General features: G+C 37.6%; 1 protein-coding gene across 2 annotated transcripts in view; it reads left to right on the plus strand.

The window, feature by feature from the left end:
* The window catches only part of MAMDC2 (MAM domain containing 2), a 74,816-nt gene extending 49,162 nt beyond the window's left edge, over nucleotides 1-25,654 (plus strand). Inside the window, exons 9-14 of one of the 2 annotated variants that reach the window (XM_060762216.2) lie at nucleotides 1,159-1,424; nucleotides 9,150-9,243; nucleotides 17,871-18,023; nucleotides 20,105-20,364; nucleotides 23,689-23,773; nucleotides 24,744-25,654. In XM_060762216.2, coding sequence (XP_060618199.2) covers nucleotides 1,159-1,424; nucleotides 9,150-9,243; nucleotides 17,871-18,023; nucleotides 20,105-20,364; nucleotides 23,689-23,773; nucleotides 24,744-24,808 — 923 coding nt within the window. In that variant the 3' untranslated portion in view covers nucleotides 24,809-25,654. Of the gene's footprint in view, nucleotides 1-1,158; nucleotides 1,425-9,149; nucleotides 9,244-17,870; nucleotides 18,024-20,104; nucleotides 20,365-23,688; nucleotides 23,774-24,743 lie in introns of those variants that run through there. The other variant, XM_060762217.2, reaches the window with a different exon arrangement.
* Nucleotides 25,655-27,795: the final 2,141 nt, after the last annotated feature.

Genomic DNA, 27,795 nt, shown 5'->3' on the forward strand with positions numbered 1-27,795 from the left:
GTGGAATGGTACTTCAGAGCCAGTCTAAGTTCTGTGAACAGCATGGTCAGTGGCATAGTAATAGTACCTTCATTTATCATTCTCTTGTATTAATTATTTATTGGTTAGTACAGGTTGAGTATCCCTTATCTGAAATGCTAGGTGCCAGAAATGTTCGGGATTTCAGATTTTTTTGTTTCAGATTTTGAAATACTTATATTTGCATATGTGTGCATAATGAGATATTTTGGAGAAAGTATCAGATGTCTAATAATGAAATTCTTTTTTGTTTCATATACACTTTACACACATATCCTGACAGTAATTTTATACACAATATTTTTTAACAATGTTGTGCACGAAACAAAGTCTGTACACATTGAGCTATCGGGAAGCAAAGAAATCCATGTGGACAACTTTGGATTTTGAAGTGTTTCAGGTTTCACAATTCCAGATGAGAGATACTCAAACTGTAACATATATAACCATTTTTTATAGAATGAGCTCAATGCAGCACATAATTTTCCTCTTTCCAGTGTTATCCGTACTAGCCTGTGCTGAAAATGACTGCATCAAAGTCACCCACTGAATTTCATGGTTCAGTTCAATCTAGAACATGAACTCTTTCCATTCCTGGTGCATGTATTAAAATTTTGGCTTGGGAGAAGTGTACCTGAAGTATATATTTTGTTTCTTGTTTTGGTTCTATGCATGTATATTTTTTTAAAATTGTGTAGCCTTGTATTCTTTTTTTCTTATTGTGCAACTTGTTAAAACTCTGGTGGAGGAGGGAACTGTGTGTTATGTGAAGTTGTGTCACTCCAGTAGTCAGGGAGTGGTGGCTTTGGAACTGATTCACCCTACCAGTCAATCTGATGCTGCCAGGAAGTAGAAAAAGAAATGTTTTTTGCATGCTATCAACATGTGTTAATTTCCAGTGAAATCTGGAAATTGGCTAAGTGCAACTGAAAAAGATACTGATGGCAGAAAATGTATTTAGGACATTTTCTTGCTTCTTAAGAGGCATGATATTATATAATCTGTAGTGGTCATGGCTTGCAAAATTGCCAGTGGAAATTTTCTGTTGTACCAGCATCTGACAAAATGCCTAGACGTGTCCTGCAATGATGAGTAGATGCCAGAAAGCATTAAAATGTTTTTAAATTGTATTTTTTGCAGGTTACTACTTAATGGCAAACACAAAGTTTACCTCGCAGCCTGGGTACATTGGACGTTTATACAGCCCCACTCTGCCAGGAAATATACAGTATTGCCTGCGGTTTTATTATGCCTTACATGGCTTTTTCAAAATGAGGGATACCTTGGCTGTTTACATCTTTGAAGAGAACCATGTGGTTCAAGAAAAAATCTGGTCTGTCTTAGAAACTCCCAGAGGCGTCTGGACTCAGGCTGAAATCACCTTCAAAAAGCCCATGCCTTGCAAGGTAACCACCAATGCTTTTGGTCTGGGCAGTTGTTGTTTTCACTTTGTTCTATGTGACTCATCAGAAACTTCACTAAAAAGGAGATGACAGTAATATTTTCCCCCCACAGATGGAAATGTGACCACAGATATAGCAACCATAAATGCGTAGCATTCTTAACAGAGCTTGGGAAAATTGCTGTTTTAAACTATACTTTCCAGTGTTTCCTAGCCAACATTGTCAGTAGCCATGGTGTCATGGAGGATTCTGGGATCTGTAATCCAAAAAAGTAATTTTTTCCTGGTTGTAAAAGAAACACAGTCTCATATCATCAGACTAAAATGGGTGCCTATTATCTTCTTGGGAAGAGGAATTCTAGCCATTATTTATTTGCTTCAGTTTGAACTTGATCATTTCTCATGCTTTGAAATATAATAATGAACAAAGAAAAGACTCAGCTATATAGAAGAAATACAGCAACCAACTGTGTTTGGTTAGCCGAAGGATGGCGGAAATGGGGTCAAAATTCAATACTTTGTGGAATTAATTGGTCTTGCAAAACCCGCATCAGAACTGGCCTTTGTAATGCAGATGTGATGTGCTAGCTGCAGCTTGTATGAAAGAAGGCCAAGAAATGAAGCTATCAACATCTGTGCATGAAAGGTGCTGTGCATTAAACTCAGAAAATGTTAGTTGAAAGCCAACTGATAAAAATATATAATAGCAGCCACAGGAAGCATTTGACCAATGGCAAGAACTGCTGTCAGTGATAGCATGAACAATATAATTTGACTTTTGTGTCTGAATTTAACAAAGAATATGACTCAACATATGGAGCTCCCAGTGGTGCAGCAGGTTAAACTGCTGAGCTGCTGAACTTGCTGACCAAACGGTTGGTGGCTTGAATCCAGGGAGTGGGGTGAGCCCCAGCTTCTGCCAACCTAGCTGTTTGAAAACATGCAAATGTGAATAGATCAATAGCGAGAAGGTAACAGTGCTCCATGCAGTCATGCCAGCCACATCACCTTGGAGGTGTCTATGAACAACACTGGCTCTTTGGCTTAGAAATGGAGATGAGAACCACCACCCAGAGTCAGACATGACTAGACAATGTCAAGGGGAAACTTTACCTTTTTTAAATGACTCAACATGATGCATGGCAGAAACATGTAGGACATGGTTCATACACTTAGAATCCTGATAGTCTTTCATTCCACTTGTTCTCTTTTCTGTTTACATTAAAGTGGATTTTTTGAAGTGGTTTTTTTGGAAAAAGTATTAACCCAAAGCTACAGGTTTTTTTATTACAAGCCAGTACTGAAAATGTCTAATTATAGAATGACAAGGCAGTATGTCATAGTATGAGAAAGGTTGCAAAATTCTTCACATATTCCTCTGACCAGACTAGTGGCGAGGTAGACTGGGTTTCTTCTGCCTATTAGAAACATAAACACCAATTTCAAAAAGTGTTACATATAGGTGCTGGTGGAGAACCAAAACAGAATGTAACAGGAAATATTCTTGGAAATGTTTAAGGTTCATGTGGCAATGTGAAAGTGGACAATGAAATGTTAACGTTATAGTTCAAAAATCATCAGTGTTGTATGTGGCAGCTAGAAATATGGGAAATGAGTTTTCAAGAATTTTATAGCAAAATCTATGTCTGTTGTGTTTTGCAAAACCCAGACAGGCAATTACAATTTGGAAAAGAGAATATTGAAAAACCTTGACTGGGAGCTTTTACCAAAGATAGCAATGTTGTTGTAATTTACATTGCTATGGCCTCATGTTAAGTGTTTTGCATGAATAAATATGTCGCTAATCATAAAATATACATATTTAATATATGTAACTGAACGTGAATAAAGGACATGTAGATGAGGGCTAAAGAGAATGTGGTCTTGTAGAGCACTACTTCTTAAACTCAATGTTGGGGTCATGAAAAAATTGGCACCAGTAAAAGATTTATGAACACCACCCATTTACACAAATCTGTTAGCAACAATGTGCAGTGTTTACAGTGGAGTTTGCAGGAGATGCTTCAGCTGTACTCCACAAAAAGGAAAATCAGTCTGTTTAGCAAGTCTTCCAAATGTTTATTTGTTATCAGTGTTTGATTTTTATACCTATTTTATATACATAATAATATCTCAGACAGAAAACGTTTAAGAAGAAAACCTACTCTAGAGATTATTGGACTCCAGCTTCAGTAACCCCTATAGCGAGGGGCAGTGGGCACTTTACATCAACATGTGGGATTTCAAATTATGATGACAACAAAAAGGAACACTTAAAATGTTGATATCCACACTGGCAATAAGAAGGACTAAACCATTTTGCTTCCTCTATGCAGATTGTTCCTAACAGTTGGTAAACTGGCTGGGATTTCTGAGAGTTGAAGTCCAAGACAACAGGAGAACCAAAGGTTGGGGACCACTGGCATAGAGGAAGCAAAACTGGTTTGGTCCTCCTTATGGCCAGTGTGGACATTTAGTGTTCCGTTTCATCTCCTATTCATTAATCCTTTGCAGCAAAATGTCCTGCAAGCAAAAATGCTAAGATCATGCTTAGTACTTGTTTGATGTAGGCTGTGATTGATTTTGTGTAACTTTTATATTTTGGCTGTCTGCAAATATCATAAACAGACCCTGGCAGCCAAGTTGACTCTTGGCTATCATTGAATGTCAAATTGAGTGAGAGAATCAGATGTGTTTTTAAAGACTCTTTTTTGAAAACTTGGAAATGGTAAAATGTTTAAATTATTTTTAAAAATAAAAATACGGGCCACAGTTTCTCTTACCGTAAAGAATGCTCTCAAAACAGGTAGGAGATGCTGATCATAATTAAGTATTTTGGTTATGCTTTCTCAGAGCACATTTGTTCTTTGTTTTGAGAAAGATGTAAAGCAGACCAATGAAAGAACTCTGTGTCTAAGGTTATGCAATTTTTTTGGAAGGATTTGTTTGAATTGGCCCTTTGAATCAATCACTGGCACTACAAAATTTTGTACCGGAAACTAGCAACTGAGTTTCTGGCATCAATGAAATATTTAGTGGGAAAAATAACATTTCAAAAAAAATGATAGGTATGATCCAGACATATAAGTGGCAAATTAAGATACATATAATAGAATTACAACAAATATGTATCGAAAATGCAAAAATACAGAGTGTTGACAAGTAGTTATTGGACCCACAACAAAGTAGGCCTTCAACATCCATGTTTAAAACCTGCAATCATGTGCATTACTTAAGATAAAAGGTTTAAAGAAAGGGACACTATATTACTAATTTTACACTGTCGAGTCAGCAGGACAGGATTCTTGTTCTCATTAAGTAGTAGAAGTGTTCAGTTGGTTCATCTACACCAGGGGTCCTCAAACTAAGGTCCAGGGGCCGGATATGGCCCTCCAAGGTCATTTACCCGGTCCTCGCTCAGGGTCAACCTGAGCCTGAAATGATTTTAAAGCACACAACAACAACAACAACAACAACAACAACAACAACAACAATCCTATCTCATCAGTCAAAAGCAGGTCCACACTTCCAATTGAAATACTAATAAGTTTATATTTTGTTCTTCATTTTCATTATTGTATTGTTTTAAAGTGTGTTTTTTTCTCACTACAAATAAGATATGTGCAGTGTGCATAGAAATTCATTCATGTTTTTTTCAAATTATAATCCAGCCCTCCAACAGTTTGAGGGACTGTGACCTGGCCCTCTGTTTAAAAAGTTTGAGGACCCCTGATCTACACTGTATAATTAACACAGTTAGACACCCATCAATGGCTCAAAGCTATGAAATCACTAGAGTTGTGGTTTTACAAAATCTTTAACCTTTTCTGCCAAAGAGACGTCCCATAATATTGAGTCAGGATGATGTTGAACCGCATTAATTCTACAATGTAGATGCAGCCAAGGAGACGATTTAGTTTTGATTGGGCAGTCTCTCTAATTGCTGTGTAACTATATTGTATAAAGTGGTCTGAGAAGTATCCTTCCATTTTGTCTTCCTCTCAGAACTTTGTTCCCACCTTGATTATTCATTCCTGTTTTAAATCTATGGATTGAGAGGGGCTTTTTCATCTGGCAACTGAGGATGCTGGTTATTTGATATCTGTAATCATAGAAACACTTGTAAAGTTATAGTTTTTTTGTATTTGGATACTTTCCACGTGCTGTGTTTTTCAGTGTAAATTCACTGTGCTAATCTAAAATGTCAAGCCGTGCTATTTGCGCTAACAAAATTATCATGCGTTGTTCTATATGATGTCTAATTTACTTTTCTTCCCCCCTTCTCTCTACCTCTCGGTATTTTTGCATTATGTCACTGTTTGAATTTGCTCTTACTGACATATGCTATTCACACACACAAGGAAACTGTCAAAAACTATTTTTCATCATGTGCTACCATTCAAAACAGATGGCTGTAGCATTTATATCTCTACTTACCATGTGCACGAAATGTTTCCATGCCAGTACCATATGTTTCTGGTGGCAGCTGGTACTAGTTCAGGGACACTCCATATCATTGAATCAGATCCCATGCAAGAAGCCAGTACATTTTCTGCTGCCGCTGCTTCTTAAATATGGGGAAATACCTTTTTTTGTTGGAGAAGAAGTTGTAATATCTAGCATAAACAATCATACAGAATGAAATAGCCAGTGGATTTTGGATGTTAGAAACACATGGGTAATAGTTAATAATTTATTTTGTACTAGTTGTCCCCTGCCATGTATTGCTGTGGCCCAGTCTGTGTATATGTGTTTTGTGTGTGTATATATGTGTGTCTATATATTTGTGTATATGTGGTTTTACGCATGCATTGTAATGTATTTTTTTGCTTTTTATGTCTCTTCCACTGTGTTTTTCAGTGCTTTTATGAGTGATAGTCACTATTGGCCTGAAAGGTGTATTGTGTCCAAATTTGGTGTCAATTCACCCAGTGGTTTTTGAGTTATGTTAATCCTATAAATGAACATTACATTTTTATTTATATAGATTTCTATTGACAGAGACAAGAAAAGGATGTTAACAGAAATTTCCCTTGTCATTTTTCAAAATAACTTGACTAGTTTTGGGTTCCACTTTAGGCACCAAGTCTCATGCTAGCACTGCATATATTTCAAATCTTCCACTAACTATTATTTATAGCAGGGGTGTCAAAGTGATTTTCATCAAGAGCCACATCAGCCTTATGGTTGCCTTCAAGGGCTGTTGAATCCACGGATGAAGAGTCTGTGAATACAGAGGTCCAACTATAAATTTTTTACATAGTGGTCATGGCTCTTTAGTTTTTCCCAGTTTGGGTCCCCAGATGTTACTGAACGACAACTCCCATCACCTTTTATTATTCTGTGTATATGTCATGCCAGCTGGGGAATATGGGAATTACATACAACTCAATAGCACTTTTGACTCTGAGGTTGGGGAAAGTTTAAAGGACATTTTAATGTCAGACATCATATCCAGAAATTTAAATTCAAACCCCACTATTCTAAACAGAACAATCTGCAGCCTTCCAGATGTTATTGTATCACAACTCCCATTATATTCAGTCATGATGTCTAATGTTGAAGAATAAAGGCCTACAGACCTTGCATTTAACACATGTGATTTATAGTGTGAAATGGGGTTAATGTTAAAGAGGATGGTAGTAAATGTTTCCTCCAATTAGTCCAAGATAAAGATTTTGCACATAAATAATTATACATTTAAATATGTTTGTTTTTGATTTCTAACAAATGAAATTCTCTGACTCAAGTCAATATACATTTTGCTAATTTTAATTAAAGACCAAATCTAAATATTGTCTTTTTCATGATCTAAGCAAGTTGGTAACATTCAAAGTATACATTTAAATTTGTATTTTCCAGACCTTTTTTTGTAGTAGATCTATATCTTGCCAATCTCGTTATTCTTAAATGTTCATTTATTATGCATTTATTCAGGTTTTTTTTCTGTCACAGAGAAAGCATTCTGTTAGAAGCAGATATAGGTGTAGTTTGAAAAAAAAAGGCAGCTTAGTTAAGGAGAAACTGACATTTTTATTGAGGCTGTATGCCCCAACCAAGACATTGATTTCTCCCCATTTATTTAACTTCCATTCTTATGGATTTGATTAGGAGAGCATTGTTTTGTCTGATCAGTTTAAACAATCTATAGGGAATATTTTTTACATCTATAGACATTTTAATTAAAAATACAGAAATTTTAGTCACCTTATTGAGTGTTCTCCTATCTATACAATTAATATTTCAGACTAACATGTTGAGTATTTAAGCATTTATATCTAGACTTCCAATGGAGGACCTTCTTATAGCAGCACCAGAGGCACTCCAAGTGGCCAGCTATGTCAAGCTTTTAAACTTTGTGTTTCCTCAAATACATTGGCTCTCTCCTGATATGATTGATTGATTGATTGATAGATAGATAGATAGATAGATAGATAGATAGATAGATAGATAGATAGATATCTAGACCAACTATTTGGCCAATTTTTGGGAATATATTTAAGTGTTGATGGATTTCTTTGATTTGATAGTGGCAGGGTCACATTATCTGCAAATACGTTTAACAGAAGTCTTGCTAAACAGACTGATCGTCGATTGTTATACTGAAAAATATCGATCTTCTCTTATTGCAATGGCCAAAGGCTCAGTGGCCATCACGACTTCTCAAATTTTCTATTTTCCAGTCTACCCTTTATCCCAGATGCGGAGTCGGTGTGCTGCCTCATCTTATCTGGATGAAATGGAGAGAGATTAATGTCAAATGGTTATCTATGGGTAACCATTCAATGTAGAATATTACTGAAAAGGTTGAGATTGTGGGATTTTCTAGTGTGTTATAGGTACTTTGTACAGAGTCAGAGTTGATTATCAGTTTGCTCATATAATACATGCGCTACTTTACTAAGGATAGACCACAATGGTGATTAGCTGCCATAGTTCCTGCTGGGTACTGGGCCAAATAGGATCTAGATATCTAATACTTATACTAATCTGAGTAAAATATGATACTGTACACCTAAAGGCTGCTTTTCTGTCAACTACTGATAAGTGGTTGCAGGCTTAAAGCTTAAGGCACTGGTGAGTTGCACAGTTTATTGATGTCAAAAATCTAAAACATCTGTCTCTCATCCAAATACTACTTAGAGCTGAACCTCATTATATTCCAAGATTGGACAGTATCTGGTCCCTTTAGGGTATTTAGGCCCTAACAGGGCTACCTTTCTAGAATTCAGTATATGGTTTATATTGTTCAAAATCCTAAATCAGTATGAATTATGCTCCTTAGTTCTAGTTTTATGACTCTTATTATAGAATCTGGTTTATGATTCACTCATTCTGTTCTTGGGCATTAGCAGCAATCCCTCCAGTGATTCTTTTCCAAGGCTGTGACTAAATTTTATTAATAAATACAAAAGACAGGAAGAGATTTTTTCTAAGTAAGCCCACTACTGGCCAAAGTGGCTAGTACTAGGACTGGCTAGTTATTTGTCAGATATTATATTAATCAATTGATATAAATAGAGATGCTGTTTAATACTAATTTATACTATATATGTTGTGAATTAGACATTTCTTCTTTCTTAAATTGCTTTGGCTCCAATAACTCAGAATCAGAAAACTGAAAAAGTTCAAGAAATTGTTCCTATTATCATATGTGGACGACATTGACTTTTAAAAAGGAGGTCTTCATAGGCTAAGCTGATTAACATATGGTGTCTGTACATTTCAGGTGGTGTTTGTTAGCTGGTGCAGAAGCTTTTGGGATTGTGGCCTAGTGGCATTAGATGATGTTTCAGTGACCATAGGAAGCTGTCATGTGGCTGGTAAGATAATTTTACCTGTGGAATCCAAAGTATGTCTTTGTTACTACTTTTGCCGTGTCCTCAGCCAAGCTTAAATGGAGGCAAGTGTATAGGATGTACACACTTGTTCCATCATAGTATATAAGCAGAAGCATATGCACTGCTGAAAATCCATGACCAGCTCATACATGGCTTCCTCACCAAGTGGGCTTCTACAAGCTATGCAAATAATACCGTATTTTATGGCATATTAGATGACTTTTTAATCCAGGAAAATCCTCCCTGAACTTGGGGGTCATCTAGTACGCAGGGTATAAAATATAATTTCCTGTTTTGGGTCAAGGCGAGGGAGGCGGGCACCTGAAGCTGCAGCAGCTGCTGTGCTCCTCTAGCGCTGCTTGGCTCCCACTACCGGGCTTCAGCTTCACCGAGGGGCTCTTCTACTCCAGGTCCACCTTGGCTGTCAGTGCAGCTGAGGAGGAAAAGGCAATATACTTACCGGACAGCTGCATCACCTTGTTCTTCTCTGCTGCCGCACTGACAGCCGAGGCGGGCCTGGAGTGGAAGAGCCCCTCAATGAGGCTGAAGTTCGGCAGCGGGAACCAAGCAGCACCTGAAGGGCTGTCCTCCAGCGTCGCTTGGCTCCTGCTGCCAAGCTTCAGCGTCATCGAGGGGCTTTTTCACTCCAGGCCTGCCTCGGCTGTCAGTACAGAGGAGGCGATATACTCGCTGGACGGTCAAGATCTATTGGAAGTCCCCAGTGTCAAGACCTTGCATCTAACAGCAACCAGACACAGAGCCTTCACAGCAGTGTCACCATCACTCTGGAATACTCTGCCACCTGAAGTCCGTGCCTTGCAGGACTTACCAGCTTTCCGCAGGGCATGTAAGACATACCTGTTTTGACAGGCTTTTAATGTCTGATATTGCTGTTTTTAAATTGTTTTACATTGCTTTAAATTTTGTTAGATTTTAGCCATTCTTGTAAGCCGCTCTGAGCCCCAGGGGAGTGGCGGTATATAAGTTTAAATAATAATAATAATAATAATAATAATAATAATAACGTCACCTCTTCCTTTTTTTTTTTTTAATTATTTTTATTGCATTTATTCAATTTAACATAAACATTAAGTAAACATACCTTTATCACTAAATTATTCCTATACTCTATAACTATTACAAATTCTTAACTAACTATAAGTCAATTCAGACTTTTCTCAATTTACAAAACAAAATAATAAAAATTAGAATCTGACCAATCCTTATAATCAAGTTACTCATTCACTCTCCAAATACAATATGATAGTAACATATATGCAACATGCACATTCTAGACATGTCCCATCATTCAATCTTATTTTGTTTTGGAAACATAATGATGAGCGCTCTTTGGATATTGACCATGGTCCACTCCTGTTATTTCTCTTTAATACTTTCCCCTCCCCCTCTTCCCCTTCCCCTTAGTTTGTGCCCCCTCCACCAGGACCAGCCAACTCATGTTGTTTCACAATTCCAGAATATCATTGTTTCTCTTGCTGGCTTATACCCCTTTCCCTCATTAAACACATACTCAATAAATTTTCCCCATATTTTCCAAAAATCTGTTTGTTTACATATACCCCTTTTAATTTTAATATTGCAAGTTAGCTTATCATTAATCGCTATATTCCAAATTTCCCTATACCATTCTTCTAATTGAATTTCTTTTTTTTCCTTCCAATTTTTTGCTATTAACAATTTAGCTGCTGTTATCAGATTAGAAACCAATTCCTTTTCTTCTTGTACGGGAATTATATTATCATGTATAAGTAATAAAGCTAATTTTGGTGTAATCTCAGTCTCTATTTTTATTATTGCTCTTATTTCTTTAAATATGCTTTTCCAAAATTTTTGTATAATATAACATGACCACCACATATGTAGATACGTCCCTATTTCCTGACAACCTCTCCAACACTGATTCGAATATTTTTTATCAATCTGATTTAATCTAATAGGGGTTAGATACCACCTCCATATCATTTTGTAGTAATTTTCTTTAATTCTGATAGACATATTTTTTAGTATCCTCATATTCCATATGTTTGCCCATTCTTGATTATTCATTTTCCCCCCCAAGTCTGTTTCCCATACTTCCTTCAAATAATCTTGTTCCTGTTCATTCATTAATAACAGTTTATAGATCTGACTTACTGTGCCTTTTAATGTTATATTCTCTTCTTTAGTCTCCCTTTGAGTTATCATCTTTTCTATTTTTGTGTATTCCCTACCTCCATTATACTTTTTCCTTATATCACTTGACCATTTACCCAATTGTAAATACTTATACCAATCTAAGTCTCCTAATTCCTCTTTTATTCTTTCCATATTTACCATTTTCAGATCCCAGTCTTTTATTTTCATTAAACCTCTTCCATTAAGTTCTACTTCAAGTTCTTTTTTTAAATTTTCTGGGAAGTTTTCTGTCATTAAAACTGGCATGATAGGAGAAATACCTGGCATTAGGGTTTTTTTATATCTTCCCCAAATCTCTAAAATATTTTTTAGAAAGGGATTGCTTAAATTGTTATACCATTTCTTTTTACCCTTTTCTCTATTACCCCTATAAAAAATGTATTCTAATTTCAGTTCTAATTTTTTATCATCTTCTTCTAACCACTCCAAGCTTTTTTGTTTTGCTAAACTTTCCACTATATATCTAATTTGATTTGATTGATAATATAACTTGAGGTTTGGTAATCCAAGACCTCCCTCCTTCTGTGGCTTATACCATAAACTTTTATTTATTCTAGCTTTTTTGTTCCCATTACAATACAGATTTAACATGTTTTGCCAGATTTTTATTTCTTGATCTGAAATTTTTACAGGTAGCATTCTAAATAGAAAATTTAGTTTGGGTAATATCTTCATTTTAATTAATGCTATCCTACCGAACCATGATAATTTGAGCTTATTGTATTCCAGCAATTTCTTATCAATTTCCTTTCTTAATTTGGTTAGATTATTTATTTCTAAATTTTTTAAATCTTTAGTTATATTTATTCCTAAATATTTAATTGTTTCTTTGATTTTAATTTTAATGTTCCCTTCCTGTTTTATGTTTTTTATCTCTTCTTCTCGATAATTAAATATCATCATTTCTGATTTGTTCCAATTAATTTGTAACCCTGTCATTAATCCAAATTCTGTTAAATGAGCCTCAATTTTCTCCCATTGTTTTATTGGATGTTCCATTGATAAAAGGGTGTCATCTGCAAACAAATTTATTTTATATTTCTGTTTTATTCCTATTCCTTTTATACTACTATCATCTCTAATTACATTAGCTAATAGTTCCATTACAATGGCAAATAGAATTGGGGAAAGAGGACATCCCTGTCGCGTGCCTCGTGTTATATCTATTTTCCCTGTTAATCCATCATTCACCATTACTTGGGCACAATTTTTGGAATATAATTTATCAATGAGGTTTCTAAATTTTTCTCCAAATCCAAATTTAGCTAATATTAATTTCATTGTCTGCCAGGATACACTATCAAATGCCTTATAAATATCCAGAGCTAATACTCCTGCCACTAAATTTCTTTTTTTAATACTATGAATTACGTTTAATACCCTACCCATTAAATTGGACATTTGCCTTCCTCCTATAAATCCACACTGATCTTCTTTGATATATTTATATATAAATTTATTCATCCTTTTAGCCAGTATGGCAGTTAATATTTTTGCGTCTTGGTTTATTAATGAGATAGGTCTGTACGATCCTGGGTCTGTAGGGTCTTTATTGGGTTTTAATATCAAAGTGATCAATGACTGTTCCCATGATGGCGGAATTTTTTCTCCTTTTATTATTTTATTATATAGATCTTTTAATTTAGGTATCAATAATGTTTTGAATTTTTTGTAATATTCTGGTCCCAACCCATCCAGCCCTGGAGTCTTTCCAGGTTTTAAATTGTCTATAATTTCCTCAATCTCTTTCTCTGATATTGCTTGTTCCATAATTAATTTATCTCTTTCTTGGATCTTTATTTTACAATGTTTATCTATATACTCTTCAACTTTCTTTCTAGGGGCTTCATTTGCTGTATATAACTCCTGATAGAATTCCTGAAAAATTAATATTTTATCCTCCATTCTCATGCACTGTTTTCCATCTTTATCTTTAATCACAGTTATCAATTTCTTTTGTTTCCTAATTTGTGCTGCATTAGCCAATAACTTAGAGTTTTTATTACTATACTCAAAATACTCTCTGTTTAAATAAATCAAATCTCTCTGTGCTTTTTCAATCCCTCTTTTTTCAAGTTCTTGCCTCTTTGCTATTAATTTTGTATAACTCATTCTATTTTGTTCTGTCATATATCTTCTCTCTAATTCCTTGATTTCTGCCTCTAGTTTTTTTTCTTCTACCTCCTGTTGTTTTTTTAAACTATTATATTCTTTAATAAAGAGTCCTCTGGCCACTGCCTTCATTGTATCCCATACTATTGCGTCAGAACATTGATTATTGTCGTTTATCTCCCAAATTTCCTCTAGTTCTTTTGCTATTTTTCCTGATATTTTGTTATCTTCTAGTACTCTATTATCAATTCTCCATCTTTTAGCTAGCCTATAATTTTTTTTAATTTGTATTATGATACTAATGGGTGCATGATCTGAAATTTTTATAATCTCTATTTCAGCATCTTGAGTTTTGGAAATTAAGTCCTTTGAAACAAAGAAATAATCTATTCTCGAATAATTTTTATGCACTGAGGAATGGAAAGTAAATCTTTTTTCATTACCCTTTATCGTTCTCCAAACATCTATCAATCCCTCTCTAGTTATTACTTTATTAAGTTCTGTTATATTCCTTTCCCCCTTTTCTTTTTTTGTGGGGTGAGATTTATCCAATTTTCTATCCATAACTCCATTGAAGTCCCCTCCTAAAATTACATACCCCTTTTTAATTTCTTCTAACTCTTTAAAAATCAATTCATAAAATTCCTTCTGTTTTGTATTTGGTGCATAAATATTAACCAAAGTATAATCCTCCCCTCCCATAGACCCCTGAATCATCACATATCTTCCCATTTCATCTTTTTTTGTTTGTACCATGCTAAATCCACTACTATTCTTAATTATAATTGCTACTCCTTTTGCTTTCGAAGTGCCCATAGCTTTTTCATATATTATAGTCCCCTTTAATTTCAGTTGATTTAAACCTTCTCGTGATTGATGCGTTTCTTGCAAGAAAAATATGTCCCCTTTAGCTTTAAGAATCTGATTTGTAATCCTCCTCCTTTTTTGACATGATCCAAGCCCGCGACAGTTCCATGAAATCAGTTTAACTCGGTCCAGCATTTGTTCTCATTTTTCTATTTTTTGGTTGGTCCTTGTTAAGAGAATCACCCCAATGTGCTAACCCCCTCCCCTCCCGCCCTTTCTCTCCCCTCCATCCCAAATATCCCTCCCCCTCCTTTCTTCCCCAAACTTCCCCTCTCCCACCGAGCCTTGGAACTTTTTGTCCAAGGTGTGGCTTAATCATAGCCTTTCGGTGGGGGGAGGGGTGGATCCACCCACTCCCGACCAGCAGCCAAACCATAACCTCCTAAGGATTCTATATTTAAATTTTATTCTTCTCTCCAATATATTTATTTTTGTTTCAAAAATATACCTTATTCAGTATAAAGGGTGAAAAAAAATTATCTATCTCCATATCTATATCCATATCCCCATCCATATATGCATTCACACACATTCACATTTTTACATCTCAAATTCACATTAATTCAATATATGTGTATATATACATACAAGCATACACACCCATATGCAAAAACATACACAGCTACTTTTATACATATTCCCAATTATCTTCCTTATCATTTTTACATCTCAAATTCCCCTCCTTTTTATCACATTAATTCAATTATCCCTTTATAATGCTTATTGTTATTATTACAATTTCTTCGTATTTATTACGAAGCCACGTCTTGATGAACGGCAGCTAGAATCCCGAGCTCCTGAAGGAGGAAAATATAATGAGCTAAAACTCCAAAATACAACAGGGTCACAGTGAGTAATCAACTTCTTCAGATGGACTAAGAAATGCAGCACAAGTGAGCAGTATGAATTGATTAAAAAGTGAGAGTTAAAAAGCTAAAAATAGTTACTTTCACTTTCAAACCGCTCCGCTCAGGACGCTCCCGGCAAGAAAATAACTCATGAATTAATGTCTCACAGGAGAGATAAAGACCGTAAATCTAAACTAATTGGTGCAAAAGGTACAGAATACTTCTTAAGGTCCAAAAAACCTTCAGATAGAAGTTTAGAGAGACTGTCTATGCGAACAGCTTCAGAGGCAGAGAGACAAGAAGGAGAAGGAGGAGAAGCTCTAATGGCGTCAAAGCATGACAAAGGACCACTGGGGGAAAAGCAGGGAGCAACTCCCAAACAACCTCAGGAACCCCATGAACCAACAAACTTAGAACTTTCAGGACAATTTAAGACACAAATTGAAGAATTAAAAAATATGATTTTGGAAAGTACCTTAAAGATCACATCCAGTATTAAGAATTTGGAACTACAAGTTGCAGAGCAGGCTGAAAAAACAACTTCTTTAGAAAGAAAGACTAACTCATTGGGGACAAAGATGGAAATAGTGGAACAGAAGTTGGTAACCAACACCAAAGATTTGCATCAGCTACAAATTGTCTCTCACAGACATGATTTGAACTTTATCTCAATGGCAGACAGAGATAGAAGAGTGAATATTAGGATCAGGAACTTTACAGAAACTCAAACAGAGACTTTCAAAAATTTAAGAGAAACAATAATAAATTGGATCCAGGAAATAACGAAGGAGGATTGGCAGCACTCACAGTTTGATCGCATTCATCGAGTTGGAGCCAGGAAAACAATATCCAAACCCAGGGATATTATAATAAGATTTTCAAGTTATTACTATAAAGATCAATTCATGCAAGCCATCAGAAAGCAATCCACCACACAAACAATTCAAGAAAGTAAAATCCAAATTTTTCAGGACTTATGCCCAGAGACAGTGAGCTGGAGAAGGACAATGCGCCCTTGTACCACAATACTCCGCAATAAGGGTATATTGTATAAATGGGGGTACCCTATTTACCTGAAATTCAGACACGCGGGGAAAAACTACAATATAACATCGGTGGATCAAGGAATGAGACTATTGGAAGAACTATTTGAATTACCACAAGGCGCTCTGGATGCAAAACCGAGCAACGTGAAAGAAAGAGAAGCAGGAGATGCAGAGGGAAAGAAGAGTGAGAACTAAAAGGACAAAGTAAAGAAATATGAAGTTAAGAAGAAAAGAAGAAAGAAGAAATAACAAGACAATAAGAAATAAGTATTGTATGGACAGTGATCCTAATTAACGTCACCTCTTCCTCTGCTGCCGCACTGACAGCCGAGGCGGGCCTGGAGTGGAGCCCCGGTGAGGCTGAAGCCGGGCAGCAGGAGCCAAACTGCTGGAGGAGCGCAGCAGTAGCTGCTGCTTCGGGTGCCCTGTTCCAGCGCCTGCCTCCCTTACCTGTAAGAGCTTCCATCTTGTTTTGGATCCAATACTTAGTGCAGCCAAATGATGTAATCGGTTGCCATTGACACTGAACAGCTTACTTTGTCGTAAATTCTTCAAGACATCATACTATGCCCACTTACGGAGCCAGATTGGTATTGTCCTAAAAAACAACAACAACAAAATAGCAAAATCAGAATGACCATGATACCCAAAATGCAGTCCTGATTTTTGCAAATAATCTCTGAGGAAGTAGAGATTGGAAAGTCCTCTTCCAGATCTGCCGTAATTGTGAATTCCTACATGGGAAGGGTTGGACTACATGGCCTTATAGCCACTTCCATTTCTAAAGATTTAGCTTTGGTATTAAAACTTTAAACTCCAGCATGGAAGAAATCCTCATGAATGTTTCATGACAGTTCCGTTCTTACATCTGCAATACTAAGGAAAACACTTAATTTCACAAGGGTTACACCTTAGTACAGATATTATATTTGTCCATTTTGGGCTGAAAATCAGAACTATTTTATTTTGTGTACTGTAATATAATATTGTCTGAAGGGATCCTAAGCCATTTTACATGGTGTTTTTAGAAAGCATAAAACATAATGTGACATTAGTCATTTTTTTTAAAACTTGAACAATAAATTCAACAAATTGTGATAGAACACTGATTTGTGGATATGCCAGATTGATGTAGGTTACATGTAATATTGAAGATATCATTTGATTCACAACACTTCTATTTATTGGGTTGCTGTGAGTTTTCTGGGCTGTCTGGCCATGTTCCAGAAGCATTCTCTCCTGAACTCTTGACTGCTTGAGGCAAGTTCTTTCTCCCACCCTGGACATTCCACAGATATATAAACCTCACTTGTCTAGTTTCCAACAGACTTCAAAACCTCTGAGGATGCCTGTCATAGATGTGGGGGAAACATCAGGAGAGAATGCTTCTGGAACATGGCCATACAGCCTGGAAAACTTACAGCAACCCAGTGATTCCAGCCATGAAAGCCTCCGACAAGACTTCTATATATTCTCTCACACACCTATATCAGACAGGTTCACACACACTAAAATATTAACTGCAGATACTTTGTTGCAGATATACTGCCCGCTTTTTCTGGAGAATGTACTTTTGAGCGAAATGAATGTGGATTCACGCAGCACAAGAGAAACCGGAGTGGGTGGCATAGGAGAAGAGGCCATACGCCAACATCTTACACTGGACCAAAAGGAGACCACACTACTGGGGTAGGTGAGTTGCAGTTTGCATTATGAACTTCAGTTAAGGTCAATGTATAGAAGGCTAAAAATACATTTCAAACCCATTTCTAGCCCTGCGATAGCACTAAATCTTTGCAGACCTCGGAGTCAAACCTCTAGCCTTCTTGAGTTGAACTTGGGATAAAAAGGTTTACCTTTTGTTCTAGTTTATTTTTCCCAGATAGTTATTTTGGTCCTTTTTACATGTGGACTGCACACTGTGATGAGAACTATTACATTAAAAACTCTCTTAATGTTCAGCCTGGACTCCATTTGCCCAACAATAAGAATTGCATGTTCAGGTGTAAGTTCTGCTCCGCAACAGATAAATTGGCAACTATACACATAATTAGATTTGGAAATAAAAGGCCACAGCTTTATTTGGTTACAACTTCTAGTGTCTACAGCATTGGTATGCACATGGGTCTGGATCCAGGTGTCAACCAACCTGATATACTGTAAGTAGTATGTGTGAGATCTGCATTGTTTGTTCTATCCTCCTCCTTCCTTTTGCAAATAGTATTGGTTTGTATTATTCTCCTACCATTACTTTTTTGAGCTTTATGTATAAAAACCAGAAGAGGGTATTTTACATTGAATATATGGTTCTTCTCCCGTTATCATGCAACTTGCTACATACAAAAGGAGGGGAGACTTAAAAATGTTAGCATTGGATTTAAAGAGGAATGTAGGGTGACGCAAGATGGCAGTATATTGAAATGTAGCACATTTTCAAAACTGCTACTGGTTTTCATTGTTAACTATATGATATCAGTTTTTCAAGGACATAATAGTTTGGTTGTTTTGATTGGCCAAGGTTAAGAGGTCCTCTAATCTGCCTGGAATGTACAAGCAGAAGGGAGTCATTATTTATTGAGTCATATATTGTAATTAGTAGATTACAGGCTCTCCTCCTAGTCTGTGTATTTATTATAAGCAGAGAATGGAATCCTGTGGTGCTCTTACACTCACAGATTGGAGTGTATTAATGTGAGTGTGTTTATGTATCAAGCAGAATCAAAAGGTACAGTTTTTGCCTTTGGTTCTGTTTTTCTGACTGTTGGGGGACCTTCAAGAACAGTATAGAACTTGTATGGAGAGATTTCAGTCAGAATCAAGCAGTGGAAATCTCATCTCAGTTCTTTTTGTTTTTTGCATCAGGAGTGACTTGAGAAACTGCAAGTTGCTTCTGGTGTGAGAGAATTGACCATCTGCAAGGACGTTGTTCAGGGGACGCCTGGATGTTTGATATTTTACCATCCTGTGGGAGGCTTCTCTCATGTCCCCGCATGGGGAGCTAGAGCTGAGACCGGAGCTCACCCTGCTCCCTGGATTCGAACTGCCAACCCTGTCGGTCAACAGACCTGTTAAATAGGATGCTGGTCTGCTGAATAAAAAACACATTATATTGCTTTTAATTTGCTTATTACATTTTCTACAAATGTGATCTTTCATTATCATCAGCAATCTGTTTGGAGTATAAATGGCAGTGGCAATACAGTCATTTATTGTTTCTACATGAAGTCTTTTCTTGGAAATATCCAAGAAAAGAAAATTAGACAATGCCACTGGGCTTGTTTTTTCCCCGCCCCGATTAATATATGCTGTCACAGCACCAACTAAACCAATGTGACAGTAAGAGTGCCGTGAAGACATTTATAACTCTATTTTATTTTTTCTTGTTTTAAAAGATAGGAAACCATTAATTAAGACACCACCTTGGTCAGGATAAAAACTAACAGGGACCCTCATTACTAAGCCTCCAGTTGTGTTCACCATGTTTCAACAGAGGAATCTAGAAGGAGGACTTTGATGAAAGGGATTGATCTGTGGGAAGGACCTTGGGAATTTGTAGCATTTGCCTCACATTGTGCTGTGTGATATGTTTTGTGGAGCCACTGTTTTAATTCTTTCTCCAGGTTATTGCAGAAAAGCAGCTTTAAAGACATTTGGCTTGGATGTAACTAGAAAGATATTTACTGAACTATGATCAATATAATTTTTATAGACAGAGAACTTAGGCTCACTAAGTATAAAATTGCAAACTTAAATATATATTTTTCTTTTCCAAAGGATATTATATGTACATTGAGGCATCCCACATGATCTATGGACAAAAGGCACGGCTTATTTCGAGGTTACTACGACGGACCTTTGGACATCAGTGTCTTACGTTTTTTTATCACATGTATGGAGCTGGGACTGGGATATTAAATGTTTATGTGAAGAAGCACGGTGGCAAGGAAGAGACACTCATTTGGAGAAGGCGAGGGGAACAGAGCATCACATGGTTAAGAGGCATAATCGAGTATACCTATGATAAATCTCACCAGGTAAACACATTCTGCACTGAGTAATCCCTTCAGAGGAAACTCTTAAATAACAACTTAAACGTCCTTCAAGCCTGGAAATGTTTATACTTGGGGCAGAGTTGAACAAGTACTGGAGCAAGTTTTGTGCAAGGAAAAGAGCCCCTGGTGGAATCAAGGGTCCTTGATTTACTTATTTTTCACCCTACAATACATCATTGCTGCTTAAACTCTAGGTTCTGACTTCATTTCTCCTTAGTTCAGTGGTTCCCAACCTGTGTGGACTGTGGCCCAGTAGTGGGTCGTGAGAATGAAAATCTGGTCCGTGAACCTCCTTCCTCTTTCTTTTCTTTTCTTTTCTTTTTATTTTATTTCTGCTCCTTTCCACAGAGATGACCAGCCCTGCCCCTTCTGGTGCTAATGCAAGAGAGTGGTCCCTGGTCAAAGTGGTCCTTGGTCAAAGTGATCCTTGGTCAAATGGGCTTTGGTCAAAAAAGGTTGGGAACCACTGCCTTAGCTCAATGTTGGGGCTCTCAAAAATTGTGAAAGGTTTCTGAATGTCGTCTAGTGGCTGTTTTAGACATTTACATGAATCTATTGTGAATTGTTTACAGTGGACTCTGAAGAAGATGCTTCATAAAAAGGAAAATCAGCCTTTTTCATAGACCTTGCAAATGTGTTACAAGTAAATGTTTAATTTTTAAACCTGTTTTATATACCTATATACCTGGGTTCACGCAAACATTTCTCAGGCCAAAAGGGATTGCAAATGGAAAGGTTTAAGAAGCCCAGCAATATACCATATTTTCTGGCATACAAGATGACTGGGGTTATAAGATGACCCCCAACTTTTCAAGATCAAATACAAAGTTAGGGATATGCTCACCACATAAGACTACCCCTCTTCCAACACTATACCCATCTAGTTACAAGAAATTCATAGTACAAACCATGTCAGTGAGGGGCAAGGGAGGCGGAGGAGGGCAGAGGGAGGGAGGGAGGGTATGGGGAGGAGTAGTAGCAGGCTGCATTGTTCCCCGACTCCCAGAATGCCTCAGCTGGCACATCCATGGCACACTGCCACTCGGGGCTGCTGGGAGTCGTCTGGAGGCGCTTCCTTGGGCTAGGCAAGCCCAGTGGCTTGAAAGAAGAGCGGCAAGATTGGCGTGTCAGCAGGGACAGCCCAGTGGGCCATCACTCCCGCCTGATCTCCATGGCAATGCGGCCTGCCACCTCTCCTCGCCGCACCCTCTCCCACTCCGCCCTCCTCCTCCCCCTCCTTCCTTCCTCAGGCTGTGCCAATAAGGGAGTTGGATTTTATTCTTTTCTTTTATTCTTATTCTTTTTATTTTATACCCAACATATTAGACAGCCCCCTGACTTTTCATAAGATTTTCCAGGGTTAAAAAGTCATCAAATACGCTAGAAAATACAGTATTACAATGAACAAGATTGTTACCTGTTTTAAATGTGGAGAACAGGAGTGACATTTTTTGGCTTCATACTTATTACTTTGAATGCTTTCACTCTACCACCCCAGGAATATTTTCACATTGTAGATTTGAGTACCAGTAATCAGGGGTGACTCAACCCATTACGCAAAGTAAGCATTTGCAGTATAGTTAATTTTGCCCAGGGGTGCTCTTGAGGCGCTCTTGAGGCGCTCTTGGGGGAAAATAGACCTTGACATATGTGAGTTGTAGTTACTGGGATGTATAGTTCACCTACAATCAAAGAGCATTCTGAACTCCACCAATGACGGAATTGAACCAAATATGGCACACAGAAATCCCACGACGAGCAGAAAATATATATCCGTGATTGGTGGTGGTGGTGGTGGTGGTACCATTGAAAATTGCCTAGGGTCGCCTCTGCCAGTAATTTAATCTTAAATTGTAGTATGCAGTTTTTTTATTTTGGATTTCCAATTTTAGTAGCATACTGGTTGAGCTCCCTCTGTCAGCTCCAGTTCCCCATGAAGGAACATAAGAGAAGTTTCCCACAAGGATGGTAAAACACCAAAACTTCCGGGTGTCCCCTGGGCACCAGCCTTGCAGCCAGGGGGCTTCAGCCCCCCCCCCCCCCCGAAATTCTCATGGTGGTTCGCGAAAAGGCCTTACTGGTGCATTATTTAAACTGTTATATTTATTCATATCATGATCTGATCACCATACTCAATATATCCCATATGCATGGGGGTATTGGGATAATGATACAAAAGGTTTGCTAGGCTAGACCCTCTTTCACTCAGACTCAGCCCCCCCCCCCCCGAAACTCAGCCCCCCCCGAAACTCCCCCCTGAAAAAAATTCAGCCCCCCCCCCCCCGAAACGAAAGCCTGGCTACGGGCCTGCTTGCAGCTGACCAATTTGCTCACACCAGAAGCAACTTGGCAGTTTCTCAAGTCGCTCCCAACACACACACACACACACAAAAAGCATATTGGAAGCAAAAAAAAAGTGAAATTTAGGAAGAATGTGGGGGGAATTATGCATGGGGAAAAATAAATCCCAAGCATGGGGAAAATTTGGATTATAATGTTTTTCACATTACTCATTTGAAAGACTGGTGAATTGTATGAATGACCAAAATGGAACATGCTGATTCTAGAAACAGGCAAATTCTAGAAAACAGAGAATGAATAAATAAATCTGAGTCATTCTCATTCCTGTGTGTGCTGCTGTGGAGAAAGCCCAAATAAACACAGTGGGGGAAATCCAACATTGCATGTTCAGGCTTCCACATATACAGTGGGATTTTCCTTTCATCCAGTTTTGGTCCAAAATGTTTTGCTTATCACACTGGGCCATTGGTACAACAATATTAGAATAGTCATCAAGAATCCTATGTCAATGTATTTAAATGTTCTGTACATAATGGAATATGACTTCTTACAGGGGAGAACAGTCATTTCATGAAAACATAGCTCTGGATTAGTACCACAGATGGATGGAAGCTTGTTTAAGGAGACTTCCTGACTCCCACCCCACCTTTTGCCATCTGCATCTCTCACTGTTTATATTGAGAGTTGGGGGACTTTTCTGAACTGTGTGTGGCGGCTTTTAAAAACTAATGGGCCAGGGGAAAATTGCCCAACATGTGGCACAGATCTTATGCAAGATGTCTTTGCCTAATTTGAGGCAGAGGAATTCAACCCCATATATCCTATCCCATGTTTTTGCCCCAACTTTCCAGGGAGGGGCACAGAGACAGACAACACTGAAAAATTCATTGCATGTGCTTTCTGTCCTTCCCGTGAGTTAGGTTCAAAGTTATAACAGTTAAAGAAAATCAGAAGAGGATTTCTTCATGTGTTGTTTTTAATAATTGCTTTTTAAAAAACATACAGATCATATTTGAAGCAGTTCGTGGAGTATCAATAAGAGGTGACATTGCTATAGATGACATTTTGTTTCAACGAGGACCTTGTAAAGGTAAATGTAATTTGCTTAAACTTGTGTTTTACCTGATTTTTAGGATGTGACTCACATCATCTATTAAAAAGTACAGTATTTCTCCAGGACTCTACCCTTGAAAGATAATCATACTTGGCCACTGGTGATCGCCTATAGATTCTGATCACAAATATAAATCACAGAAACAATAAAATGAGGCAGTTGCTGCTACTGGCAGTTATGTGTGGATTTTCTGTGGCTCTAAACTTTTGGAAAATGTCGTTCATAACCTTTTGGAAAACACTTTTAGAGAAGAGCCAAAAACCCTTTAGAGTAGAATTTTCTATTTCGGCATACCACCAGATATAATTATGCAAGGCAATGGTTTCACTTGTTAGACTGAATAACCTGTTATCTCTGATCCGTTAGGAAAACAGAGAGCTTTAAAAACTGCAGTACTTTAGAAGTGGTTTTCAGTACCTATATATATATGTTTTCTGTTACACACTCAAGAGACAAAAATGTACACAGGTACAAAAACTCATTAGTCCAGTTTTAAACATCTTTGAGATCATTCTCTGTGCCATCCGGCTAGGGCATCTCTCTTATATTAAATACAGCAATCAACAGGTCACATAGTCAAAAGAAGAGAGAAAGAGAGCCTGTGCTCTGCAGCTCCTATTGTATCGTCTCAGAAACCATAGAGTAAAGGAAGCTGCATACCAGAACATACATACAGGAAAAAGTAAGCAACAGGATAATAGATAAACATTACTAGAGAAGGCTTGTAGAAGATTGTCATTTCCAACATAAACAGATGTTATTATTGCCAATAATTAAAAATTCAATTTTCTCGCCAAATGTTAGCAGTAGCTTAAATTTTACTAATGGGTCATTCTTAAATAAAGAGAGCTACGTTTTTTAGGTTCCATCACACATAGGCTTAGCCTAGATTAAAATGTATGTAATATGTATAGATTGATTAATAATTTTCCTCCTCTCACTCTAGAAATGGGAGAAACCACATTACAGTCTTCTGGATATTCTGCTGATTTTAATGAAATCGAATACTGAACCCTGCAGATGCCGACGAAGCACCAGCTTGCTGATCTATAGAAAAAACTGCACCACTCCCTTCAAACTCTCACTGTTAAAAGTGTTAAATACTGGACACAAAGCCATGGGAAGAAATAAGCAAAGCCTCAGTCATGGCCTTGCTAAAAATGTTACTGACTCAGGGCTTCCCTCACTTTGGTTTCGTTGAATTTTGTCTTGCATGTGACGTCAGTTATTCTAGAGAGTTATTCATTCGCACAGAGTGTGCACTAATGGACAGATATTTTGGGGGCACTATTACAGAAGGTAAAATGGACACAATCATCCATTGTGTTAACAAGATTTGCATTCAGTGAATGTCTTGTCTTGAGCAAATAAAAGTTTTCGTTTTAAAATAATGAAGGAAATGATATTCTGTACATTAATTAAAAATCGTTTCAGCTGTATGTTCATGTCATTAATGTCTTTGTTGTAATACGTACATTGAGTGTTTCATAAACAGGAGGATTTTTTTTCCCATTTCGGTATTGCTCTTTAGCATTTATGGAAATTAATCCATTTGCCAGCCTTGCAGCTAACAGCTGAAGTTTTGTAAGTGTTTCTGTAAATGTTTAATTACAATATGATGAAACAGACCAGCATTTTTTTTAACCGAAAACTCAGTTTGGATTTGTAATCTTTTTGATATACAACGTTTGAGTGATTTGCACAAAATGGTTTTTATATCATGCTTAGCAACAAAATTTGCATTTGGGTCAGAAGTAAATAGCACACACTTTGTTGCTGAATATTTTGTATATTATGTGTGTGCATGTGCCTTTTTTTTACAGTTGCAAACCTCTAATAAAAAGTAATTTTAAATAACATTCACCAGCCTTCTTTGGTGCTGTGTCTTCTTCAACCAGAGAAGGTGATTTTATCACTGCCCTCCATTCTGTAGTAACTTCCAAATCAAACTACTTTAACTGTTCCTTTAAAAGGGTGGTGGGAAAATACAATGAGGTTCAGAATATGGAGCAAGTTTATAAAGCAATGCTTGCTGTGTCATTAGTTGCTGTTGCTGTTGCTTGTTGCTGTTGTTGTTTATTCATTCAGTCACTTCCGACTCTTTGTGATCTCATGGACCAGCCCACAACAGAGCACCCTGTTGGCCGTGGCCACCCCCAGTTCATTCAAAGTCAAGCCAGCCACTGCAAGGATCCCTTGGTCAGCCCCCCTTCCCTTTTCCTTTCATTTTTCCCCAACATCATTTTCTCCGAGCTTTCCTGTCCTCTCATTATGTGGCCAAAGTACTTCATCTTTGCCTCTAATATCCTTCCCTCCGGTGAGCAGTCGGGCATTATTCCCTGGAGTATGGACTAGTTGGATCTTCTCGTGGTCCAAGGCACTCTCAGAATTTTCTTCTAGCACCACAGTTCAAAAGCGTCTACCTTGGTTCACTCAGTCTTCCTTATGGTCCAGCTCTTGCATCTATGGGTTGCTACGGGGAATACCATTGCTTTAACTAAGCGGATCTTCATTGGCAATGTGATGTCTCTACTCTTCACTATTTTATCGAGATTGGTCATTGCTCTCCTTCAAAGAAGTAAACGTCTTTGATTTCCTGGCTGCAGTCTACGTCTGCAGTAATCTTTGTGCCTAGGTCTGTCACTGCCTCCATGTTTTCTCCCTCTATTTGCCAGTTATCAATCAGTCTGGTTGGCATAATCTTGGTTTTTTTATGTTTTAACTGCACCCCAACTTTTGCACTTTCTTCTTTCACTTTGGTTAGAAGGCTCCTCAGCTCCTCCTCGCTTTCAATCATCAAAATGGAATCATCTGCATATCTAAGGTTGTTAATGTTTCTTCCAGCAATTTTAACTCCAGCCTTGGATTTGTCAAGCCCCACACATAACATGTGTTCTTCATACAAGTTGAATAGATTGGGTGAGAGTATACAGCTCTGCCGTACTCCTTTCCCAATCCTAAACCAGTTGGTTGTTCCGTGGTCTGTAGGTGTACTATTGGTCTTGCATTTCAAGGAGTTCAACCAAAGGTAGCTCAAAACATCCAGGAAAACAAACAAACCTCAATTTTGCTGTCAACAAGCACTGATTTTATATAAGGGATGTCATTTTACTATGCCTTTGTATATAATGGATTTTGGTATTCAGTATTCACAGGGGCACGTGGTCATAGTCCTAGTACCAAACCCTAGAGGATACCAAGGGCCCACTGTAATTCAAACTGCTAGAACTACTATTTAAAGACATATAACATTTTGCACACAAGACAACCTCCTCTTATACAAATGTATATTGTTGAAATGGAGGCCCTGTTCAAGATACACCTTTGCTGTCAGAAAATAAGACCTTCTTCTTAGTGGCACTTTGCCCTTTCATATGTATCTTTAACTCTTGACTTCGGCAATTAAAAGGTAAAGTAGCTCAAGATTCCCAACTGGCTTGTTCTCCTTTCCCCACAAAGATGTTGTGCCACATGTCAGTCCAGAACTGTGATTTTGAAGGGAAGCGGATGGGAGACAACCTTTTAAAGGGCAGGAAAGAATGCTGCTTGGTAAGGTTGGAAAGAAAACTTTGGCAATCCAGGGGTAGGGGAAAATGGGAATGGCAAGAGGAAGTGATCTGAAGTGGAAGGAAAGAGTGCCAGAGAGAGAAAGTCACAAGGGAATGATGCTGAAAGAAAGAACTCTGATTCAAAGGAATGCCTTTGTGAGCTGGGGATCAGGCCCCACTGCTTTCTTATACCCAGCCTTTGTCTTCTAGCCCACAGACGGGTGACTCATGAGCCTGAGCTGCTGTTCATGCAGCCATGTGAGTCTTGTTCACTTCCTCCACTCCCTAGCCTATCAGTCTTCAATTAGCCTGATCCAGTTCTGCTAACAAGAAGGAAACAAGCAGGTTTGTTCATAGCAGGGAGGATGGATCTCGATTTATCTGCAGATTCCAAATTATCTAGCAGTGTAGACTAATATAATCCAGTTCAAAGGAAATAATCTGGAATCA

Source organism: Anolis sagrei, chromosome 2 (assembly GCF_037176765.1).
Source record: "Anolis sagrei isolate rAnoSag1 chromosome 2, rAnoSag1.mat, whole genome shotgun sequence".
Taxonomy (NCBI): domain Eukaryota; kingdom Metazoa; phylum Chordata; class Lepidosauria; order Squamata; family Dactyloidae; genus Anolis; species Anolis sagrei.